This window comes from Lissotriton vulgaris, chromosome 1_1 (assembly GCF_964263255.1).
Source record: "Lissotriton vulgaris chromosome 1_1, aLisVul1.2, whole genome shotgun sequence".
NCBI classification, from domain to species: Eukaryota; Metazoa; Chordata; class Amphibia; order Caudata; family Salamandridae; genus Lissotriton; species Lissotriton vulgaris.
In genome coordinates, this window is record NC_141685.1 from 1,313,973,577 (window position 1) to 1,313,984,245 (window position 10,669).

General features: G+C 40.9%; 1 protein-coding gene across 1 annotated transcript in view; it reads left to right on the forward strand.

Annotated features, from left to right (window-relative positions):
* TSFM (Ts translation elongation factor, mitochondrial) overlaps nucleotides 1-8,290 on the forward strand; it is a 47,169-nt gene extending 38,879 nt beyond the window's left edge. Inside the window, exons 4-6 of the mRNA XM_086965674.1 lie at nucleotides 2,789-2,911; nucleotides 3,618-3,702; nucleotides 7,745-8,290. Coding sequence (XP_086821800.1) covers nucleotides 2,789-2,911; nucleotides 3,618-3,702; nucleotides 7,745-8,154 — 618 coding nt within the window. The 3' untranslated portion in view covers nucleotides 8,155-8,290. The remainder of the gene's footprint in view (nucleotides 1-2,788; nucleotides 2,912-3,617; nucleotides 3,703-7,744) is intronic.
* The last annotated feature ends 2,379 nt before the right edge of the window (nucleotides 8,291-10,669 follow it).

Here is a 10,669-nt window from a genome sequence, read left to right on the forward strand (position 1 = left end):
TTACTTATTCAAACATATACTAACACATATTTACTCTCTTATACAATCCTTGATACAAGTTCACAATGATTCATACAGCCACTCTCACATTCACTGGCTCTTATGTTCAGTTATTTATATATGTCAACTCTCACATGGAGTGTGTTTTACATATGTACTTACTTTAACATGTAGAACTGAGATATCCATTCACTCACCAATATACTCATGCACACAGTCAACTGTCCATACAGCTGTTTCTACATGCACTTTTGAACCCATACACCTAGGGAATCAACTGCTCACACATCTATGCACAGAGTTATACACCTCCCAGCCACCCACACACATACTCAGTCTCCCATACAAATACTTGGGCAACCATTCAATAACCCATATAGTTAATGATATAGCTACTGATTTAAACATGCAGCAGTTTACAGAAGAACATAAATAATGATTGCCAAATTAAGACACTTTAATCACTAACCCATGCACTCAGTGAGACACATTTAATCATTCTCTCATACAGTCAGTCATGCACCTACTAAATCCTTCATCCAGACACTTATACATCCACTCATTCTTCAATATGTAAGACATATTTTAACTTTACAGAAACATACAGTCACTGGGTGTTGTCATCAGTGATGTCATCAGTGATGTCATTTGAGATGTCATCAGTGATGTCATCAGTGATGTCACTGACCATGTCATGAATGATGTAATATGTGACATCATTAGCAGTGGATTGCGGGTCCGCGATATATAGTTAGTGCATCTAACTATATATGGAATTTCAATGGTTTTGTGCGAGTAAAATAAGGTTTTTTAAATGCTAATCCCTAACTATATATGGTCTATAACCTATGGTTTTTTCAGTGAATATATATATATATATATATATATATATATATATATAATCTCAAATGTAAATTGGGTGTCCCGCCATTACATGTAATGGCTGTACACCCAATTTACATTTGAAGTCACCTCTTACACTCTCCTAGGACGTGGAAATGATGTGTGTGTGTGTGTGTATGTATGTGTATATATATATATATATATATATATATATATATATATATACACATTTGCAAGACCTAGGAGAGTAAGAGGGGACTTCAAATGTAAATTGGGTGTGTAGCCATAAAGTAGTACCTTTTTGCTAAGGTCTGGATTGGCTCTCCATACACTTATCTAGGCATGTAACCTAAACTAAATGGGATCAGACGTAAGTATTGCTGAAAACATGTGAAAAATCACCAGTACGTTGACTAGCTTGTGGAATGTGAATATGTCTAATGTGTGACATGCATTGCATCACTTGGTTGTGAAAAAATTACCAGTTTGGTTTGTGAATACCATATTTTTTCACAATTTAGTGATGAGTGTTTTAAATATGACCTGTAGTTTTACCCAAGGCTCTTACTTTGTGCTCTTACGGGTTTCCTGTCCGTAGGTCCCCCTGGGATCTCATGGATCTGTGCTCACATTACATGTATTTCCTTATGGCCATCTGTGTGTGCTCACCACCCCAAGTGGTGACAGATGCTTGTACATTACCCTATATAGAGGCATGCCCATCATCTATCATAGTCATCCCACATCAGAATGTGCTCTCTTGCCCTCTGCTATTGCTGCAACACAGGAGTAGACACAGGGTTGACAGGAAATTAATTAATAGTTGAATAGAAAATGGATTTATAGAGCGGGGACGGAAGTTTGAGGGGACATTTTGGTCACCAATAGGGCAGCGCTATTTAAATTTAATTAATATCTTTTTGTTGCAAACACCCACTTATTTAATGTTTTTGAGACATGTCATTTCAGCATGAATTGCAAGGCGGTGAGGTAGGAAACGACTCAAATGTAACAGAATGCTGATAGTTAAGTACAGGTCCCGTCCTTCTTTAGCGGAGTTCTGGAAGAAAATAATAAAATTTATTAATGGAATAACCTTACGGGATATCCCTTGTACATACGTGGTCTGCCTCCTATGGGGATACCCTCACCCCAAAAATATGAAACCTACTACTAAATGTACTGACTTAGATTTGATTCTGGCAAAACAAGAATTGACTATGCACTGGAAATCTGCTGCATGGTCCTCGGATTACTAGTTAGCTTGAGGAGATGGTTAAATGTGCAGGTTTGGAGTGTTGTGAAAGAGAGGGTGAGGAAAAATTAAAAGGGTTAAAGCATGGGAGCACCTGGCGAATAGTTTTTTGGCCCCGGAAGGAGATACAGATTTGTCGATTAGCTCCTGGAGTCCTTTCGGGTGAAAGAAGGAAATCTAGTTTAATTCATATGTAATGGGTACTACTGTAATATGCTAGTGCATTTGGAATATTTTGACACTTTATGTATGACTTCTTTACTTGATATCTGGTAACTCTGGGTGTGGGGGTGGGGTTTGATGTTATAATTTTCATGAAGAAGTGTTAATGGACCTAAGGTGTGTATGAAATTTACAGTAGTGGAAGTTTGTTTGAATGCTTGTGGATGAATTTTATATACACGATATTGAATATCCCTTTTAATCTATTAATTATAATCTGGGTATTTCTCCTTTTCAATCTCTTTTAATCTATTTATTATAACTATCTGTGTACATATTTTTAAAACAAACGATTTTTTATGTAGTGCACATCATTTATGATCTGTATTATATGCCTGTCACTATTGCACTAAGGTCTATTTAATGAAACTATTAAAAATGATTTAAAACTAAACCAAGTTTGCAAATCTACAGAGAACCTTTCAAATATACAGCCAGCATAATTCAAATTTGTTTTCCTCTTTTCAGGTGAACTGTGAAACAGATTTTGTGGCCAGAAATGTGAAATTTCAACAGCTGGTCCAGCAAGCAGCCTTGGGCACCATGATGCACTACCAGCGCGAGCAAGAGCAACAATCCACTTATGTAAAGGTGAGGACAGTCTTATTGCCTGAGCTTCTCAATGGTCCCGTGATACCAGTTTGAGGACTATCGCAAGAAGGGCTTTGAATATCAGATGTCTGAATCAGTCTATTTGTGCTAAACTACCCCATCCAGTCAGACATTTCTTTTACAGAAAATTGAAATTCACTTCAGTGTATTAAGTTTAAATGTGCCAATGAATAGGCGAAAGTGTTTATTTAGAATTCAAAAAAGTCCATGTCTTGTTGCATATGATTTTTTGAAATTACGAGACTATACAGAGCCCATATCATTTAATACTTTGTATCTGATTTATTTAAGTAGACCTGACAGTACTAGCATATCCCTCCTAGAACTCCGATGTTTCAACTATACCATAGAACATTTAAAGAAAAAAACTAACACAGGTTTCAAACTTTGTGGTTATTTTGAAACGTGTGTTTTGTTACAGAAGGTGAATGTCAAAGTACAAGATGCAGGTTTAAAACGCAAGGGGGGGGGTATATTTGTGACCCTCATTCCACATAATTAAACTACGTAAAATATTAATCAATTCGGTTATTCTTCTAATCTCCCTTGCAAATGTATGTCTGGTAGAATTTAGGCCTCTAAAGTGACCATAACTTATAAAACGGACATGTCTTTTGAGATTGCTACAATGTTTCTTGTGCCCATTAGTTGTAGAAATTTAACCTACCTTCCAATTTATGTTTAGAGATTTCTTGAAGCAGATGAAATGTCCAAGCTCAAAACAGGGTCCGGAGAATCGGCGCTTAGCGATCAGGTTGCATTAGCAATAGGTGAGTGTTTGCAATATCGTACTCGCTATGAATTTTTGCTTGTCGTGTTGAGTACCTGCTGGTCTGCATTTTAGTATGTTGTTTACTCTTGAGCTGCTCTAGGAATATTCAAATGAGATGTAAAGCAATATTTTATTCTTGAATTCCAATATAGCCCCACTACCTGTTTCATGTTTCGGTTTCTTGATTAGCCCTATCCAATATCTTACTTTCATCATTGAAATACATTTATAATGTGATAACATTTTGGTTAGAAAAAGTAACATCTGATACAGTTGTATGCCCAACAAGGACTCCATTCGCCCCTCAAACCGTTCCACCCTGCTCTCCCCGCGCTGGCCCTCTATCCCTGATCGCAAGGCCACCGGCCGTCCCCGTCGCACCCTAAACACCCTTTCGGGCCGAGACTTACACAATCTACTCTGCTCCTATGGCCCAGGAACCACAAAACGCTCACCCACAACACACCTCCCCATACCCACGATTCTCACAAATCCCCTCAGGCCACCCACACTGAGCGACAGAAGTTCTGTCCCTTGTAATCTCAAAAATATCCCCCTCTCCTTAGAACATTCTCCCACCCTCCTCACCCCTAGACTAAAGTGTATCCTGCTCAACTGCAGATCGGCCCGGAGACACTCCTCTGGCATCGCGGAGCTCATCTTATCAAGGGGCATTGATCTAGCCATTCTGACTGAAACGTGGTTAACTGAAGCATCCACACCTATAATGGACATACTAGTCCCCCCCAACTATCGCATTATTAGACTCGACAGGAATGGCAAGACGGGCGGGGGAATCGCATGCATCTACAGGAGCAACCTAGCTGTCACTGAAGGCCCCTCCCCCTCCCGCTCCGCCTGCGAACTCATCTGCCTTGAGATTACTAGTGAGGGCAAACCTGAGTGCTGCCTTCATGTTATTTACCACCCACCCGGTGACAACTTCATCTTCTCCCAACAACTAATGGACACGATATCCACCAACGCCGGACGACAGCTCAATCAAATTTACCTGGGAGACTTCAACCTCCACTGGAATGACCAGAAAGACACTGTGGTGAAGAGCCTTAAGACTTTCCTCTACGCGCTTGACCTCACCCAAATCTGCAACGGTCCGACACATGAAAAAGGCTCTATCATTGACCTTATCATCGCCAAAGAAGACTCTACCCAACTAGTCGCAATCGAACCATGTGACTGGTCAGACCACCACATCATCACCTTCTTCATCAACGAAAAAGTCAAACTTAACCCGGCGCAACCTGCCAAAACCAAGATTTGGAAGAGGGACCTGAAGAACCTTAACCCAAAGTCCTTACCTGCCCACACAGGCAGTCTCCTTCTTCCCCCGACGGATATCTCTGATGTGCATTCATTGACCAACCTCTACCTAGACTCCATGTCTACAATAATCAATGAAGCCGCACCCTTGCAATTGAAGAGAGTCTCCACCAAGAACTCGAACCCATGGTACGATGGCAGACTCAATGAAGACAGACGTGTGATGCGCTTAGCTGAGCGCGCGTGGAGATCGGACCCCTCAGCACTGAACCTTAGAACGCTTAAGAGTAAGAGAAACGCTTACTTCAGAAAAATCAAACGCTCGAAATCAATATTCTTTAGCAAACAGCTGGATCAAGCTAAAAACCGACCAAAAAAACTGTTCGAGTTAGTCAAAACCCAAACCAAAACGCAACCTCCACAACCCAACAACTTAACAAAGGCTATCCCAAGTTGCGAAGACTTCTCTGCTTTCTTCAAGCAAAAGAACGACACTATAAGAAGCGATCTCATCAAGGATGTAAGTCGATTCGCCGGCTCCATATGCATAACTAACACTCATGCTAAAAACAACGCTTCATGGACGTCCTTCGACACCTATTCCGAAGAATCAATCCACAAGCTGCTGGTCACCTTGAAACCGAGCCAATCATCACACAGATCCCCTACCTGCCAATGCTGTTAAAGTCCTCACCCCCCTGTTCCTCCCACTCTGGACTAAAATCATCAACTGTTCCCTGCAACAAGGGCTCATCCCAGATTCCCTCAAGATTGGGCAAGTCACGCCTATACTCAAGAAACCCACAGCTGACCCGGCCGACCTAAACAACTATCGTCCTATCACCAATATCACCACTCTAGCAAAACTGTTAGAAAAATGTGTACAACTCCAACTGACAAAACACATTGAGCAGTTTGACCTCCTCAACTCTCACCAATCCGGATTCAGAGCAAAGCATAGCACGGAAACGGCCATGACACACATAATAGATGATGCCCTCCAAATCCTTGATCACAATGAGTCTTGCCTCCTCATCCTTCTTGACCTCTCTTCAGCATTTGATACGGTCAAACACGAGAATCTACTGGAGCTCCTAAATACCAGAATGGGCATATCCGGGACGGTTCTCAAATGGTTCACGTCCTTTCTGCACAACTGTTCTCAGAGGTTCAAGTTCAACAACGCACTGTCCTCGCCTGTGCCAGTAACACTGGGCGTTCCGCAAGGTTCCTCCCTATCCCCCACATTGTTCAATCTCGTCATGGAACCACTCACCACCTTGCTTCAATCCTCTAAGGTACATTTCCATATGTACGCCGATGACACTCAGCTCTACCTCAAGCTTCAATCCCCTGAAGACATCAAACTGTTGAATGCCACACTAAGAAACACCCAAGCTTGGCTGGCCGACAATCACCTCAAACTAAATGCTCTGAAAACTGAGTTCTTTCTGATCTCTCCTCCTGCGAAAAAGGCCATCACCCAAACCTGGCTCAATCATCTAACCGCACTCAATGTCCAACCCACCATCGTGGACTCAGCGAAATCCCTTGGCATCACACTGGACTGCAATCTCGACATGCAGCAGCATATTAGCATAGCAACTAAAGGAGCCAACTTCCAAATCAACACGCTGAGAAAACTCAAACCCTTCCTACCACCCAAGGACTTCCAAACTGTGGTACAAGCCTTAGTCATTCCTCGCATAGACTACGGAATTGTGGCTCTCAGTGGGCTCCCCCTGACAACAACGGCTCCCCTAAGAGCCTCCCTGAACGCGGCCGCGAGACTCCTCTCCGGCTCAAGAAAACACTCGCATATATCCCCTGACTTAAAAGCCCTGAACTGGCTGCCTATTGAAGCCAGAATTCAGTTGAAAATTGCCTGTATGACACACTCGGCCGTACACCACAAGGCACCCAACTACCTCTCTCATAAGCTGACCATATCAGGAGGCTCAAGATCCAACAGAAGCACAAACACTCTCCTCCTGAAACCACGGAGATTCCGGAAGGAAAAAACATACAAACGCTCCTTCTCTGGAATGGCACCTAGGATCTGGAATGCACTCCCGCCAGAAACCAGGCTTATCCCGTCCACTATACTCTTCAAGAAAGAGGTGAAGGCCATCCTTATGGCTAAATACTCCTGAACACTATTGATACTGGAACAATGACAGAATTTGGCTCCCTCATTATCGGCTGTCTGAATACTTACCTTTGTACACTAGGACTTGAGTGCCTCAATAACCTGCAATGCACCCACTACTGACTACTGCTCTGCTTCAACATTGTGTTTATGCACCCTCTGGGGTGCTATAATCTTATCCGTTTAGACATTGTACTGTTTCCATATTATTGTTTCTTGATTGTTATTACTCTGTGTACTCTTGTATGATTGATACCCTATTTTTGCAACTCACTGTCTACGGAAACTCATATTGATTTAAGAGTCTTGTTTATCCTACCTACTGTTTCTGTAAAGCGCTCTGATATCTGCAAAGATCTTGTTCGCGCTATATAAAACTTTAAATAAATAAATAAATAGGGGTGGGTGTTAGTAGTTCAGAAGCACATTTTGTGTGGGCTTTATTAAAGTATTCGGAATGCATTTTTAGTTTTTATAAATGTTGCTGTACTACTTTTAAAGAATACATATTTCTCATCTCCTAAATGAGACAAAAATTTGTGTGACACTCCATAACATAATTTGGATTTTGTTCACAGAGCAGCCTTTAAAGAATGTCTTTATTTTAAAGGAAAGCTTGGAGAGAACATGACCCTGAGGAGAGCGGCTTGGATAGCTGTGCCCCCCAACCTCTACATCGGCTCGTATGTGCACGGTGCACTGTCTGTTGAAAACACTTCATTGTCCAGCATGGTGTTTGGAAAATACGGGGCTCTTGTTGTATGTGAAACTGCAGACCCGAATCTGAAGCCGGAGTTGGGGCGCAGGCTGTGCCAGCATGTGGTGGGGATGACTCCCCTCTCTGTTGGGACTTTAGAAGATGAGCCTGAGGGAGATGCTGAGACCAGGATGCTGGCACAGTCCTTTCTGCTGGAACCTAGCATCACAGTAGGACAATATGTGCAGCCGAGGGGGGTATCGGTGCTCGACTTTCTGCGGTTTGAATGTGGGGAGCTGACAGAGTCTGTGGAAACGGGTTAGACCAAAATAAACATGCACGCTCTCTTGCAGAATATTCGCATTTGAATCGTTGGCAAAACTATTTTGAGATGTATCATCTTTACGTACACAGCAAAAGGAGGCAAATACACGTTTCCTGGAATGCTTATTTCTTGGATCAAGTTTTTGGTACTTGATTCTGCTATTTGTTACACCTTTTAAGACTTGAAACATTGTTTTAACTTATTTTATTATTTGCTTAATCTGAATGACCATTTCAGAATGTTTTCTTTATTGTAGTATTAATATCTTTTATTCGAATTTTTTTTTAAATCGTAAAAACACAATCAAAAATTACAAAAGCATGGACAATAACTTATGATGTCACTGGAATGCACCTATGTGACCTATGAGTTAAGTTAATATAGTAATCATGTGAAATCACATTATTCCATGCGCAAATAGACAGTGAAACAGTTTGAAAGGTGTGTTAATCCTGGATAATTCCTCTGGTTCAACTCCACAGTAATGCGCAACATTCAATATCATGTGTGCTAACCCTTGAAAAAATAAGATCAGTAAATGTCATTTGCTCTAGGATTCCTAAACACCGAAGTTCTAAAAATTGCAAAAACCTATTCATTTCCTAATGGCTTTATACGTTTCAATTGATTTGACTGTTGTATACAAATTCTTATCACCACTTAAAATCAGTTAAAATGTACTACTTTATAAATAGAATAAAATATAAAGATTCAAATACAATTCATTACGACTAATATCCATTTTATTACCTTATGGGAGATTTCAACATTCTGCTTCCGAGTCTCCAGGCATATAACAGATATCTAGACAAGGTAAAAATTAACCACTCTGTGCAGTCACTTCTAAGAATTTGAATATTATCTTTGAAATTATTTATAGATAAGATATAGTATTTCGGGATTAACCAGGTTCGTCTAATATCGATATATTTAGGACAGATAAACAAAAAATGTTCTTCGGTTTCAGAATTGACCTTACATTAAGGGCAATTAGGCAGAATGTTAGAGCCCTTCTATTTGCTACAAAAACCATTTACTGGCAAAATACTGTATCTGAATTTTAAGAACTGAGATTTCGCTAATGGGGGTCTGATGAGATTCAGAAATTTCTCTTGATACATGCTCTCTTTGAAATCCAAGTGCCTTCTTGTTAGCTACCCAGCAGTTCCCCTATTTAACCATGATTCATTAATATAACACTAATATCTCTTCTTAAGGTTTATCAAGGATTTTTTTCTGTATACAAGTGGGGTTAGCCCTAAGCTTGCTCATGCCCAGTCTATACATCCATTTCTTCACATACTTGAGCCTTTGGTGTCAATTGCAATCACATCAACAAGGATTGCCAAGTGGCGAGTTATTGTATCAAACTCTAATGCAGTAAGCAAGAGGTCTAAAGGCAGCCACAACCTACATTTATTTTTAAGCCCCAAATCCAGGCGCATAGGAGTCGGGGTGGCATTCCGGGGGAGTTTCAAAACTGCTGTCATGAAAACATTGTCAGTTTTTTCAATACCCCTACATTGTTCGAACACCATAACTCCACGCCAAAAAGCGCAGCACCAATACTCTAGACTTGATATATTTCTATAACTGGGGCAACTGGCCTATAGATAGATTTTTTTCAATTTTTTAACTATAGCAGAGCTTACATGTTGAGAGTTAGCTGGCTCTTTGCATTTGCATGGCCCATTATAATGAATTTGTCAGCCTAACCCCCAGATAGTCAAATTGCTTGATTGCTCAAGTGGAGTATCTCCCAGTTTGACCACGCCCCAAGGGTCTTATGTGGGTTAAATGCCAACTCAAGTTTCCCGCAAGATACAAAGAACCTATCTAGTAGATTTTGATGCCCCATTGGAGTTCTGGAGATAAGCAGGGTATCATCAGCAAAGATGCAACTACTTGGCCAGCAAGCTGGGGGGGGGGGGGGGGGAAGGTCACCTTTGCAATCAGCTAGTGTTTCAATCCGCCCATTAATTAGGATATATTGAGTAGTTGCCAATACACAGCCTTGCCGCACACCCCTGTTCACGGTCAGCAGGGATGTGGAATTCCTATAGCCCGACGCCCAGGACATATTGTTTGGGGTCAAGGGCAACAAGTTTTTAGGTTTATTTTGTCCTTGGGACAAGTAGGCCCAACCCCCTGCAGTACAAACCCTTTGTCTGCCAGTTTGCAGTACCACATTATGGATCAGGGAAGGAGACTATCTGCAGTTAATGTAATATTTTTGCCCATATGTTACTGCTGTTCAAACATGTATTTATGGTTCATTAATTAAAAGCCTTTATTATTAGGGTGAGCACTCTAATTAAAGTGTTGACTACATTGCTGACAGTGGTTCCAGTACAAAAATGTTTGCACACGTTTTCAAACTTTAGCAAAATGAAGCTATGTATAATGCTACCAGAATGCTCTCTGATTTGATGCAAATATTTGCAAAAGCCTGAAATCAAGATTGATGATTCATTGCTTTCAAAATAAAATGTTCATAAAAAAATGAAAACTGG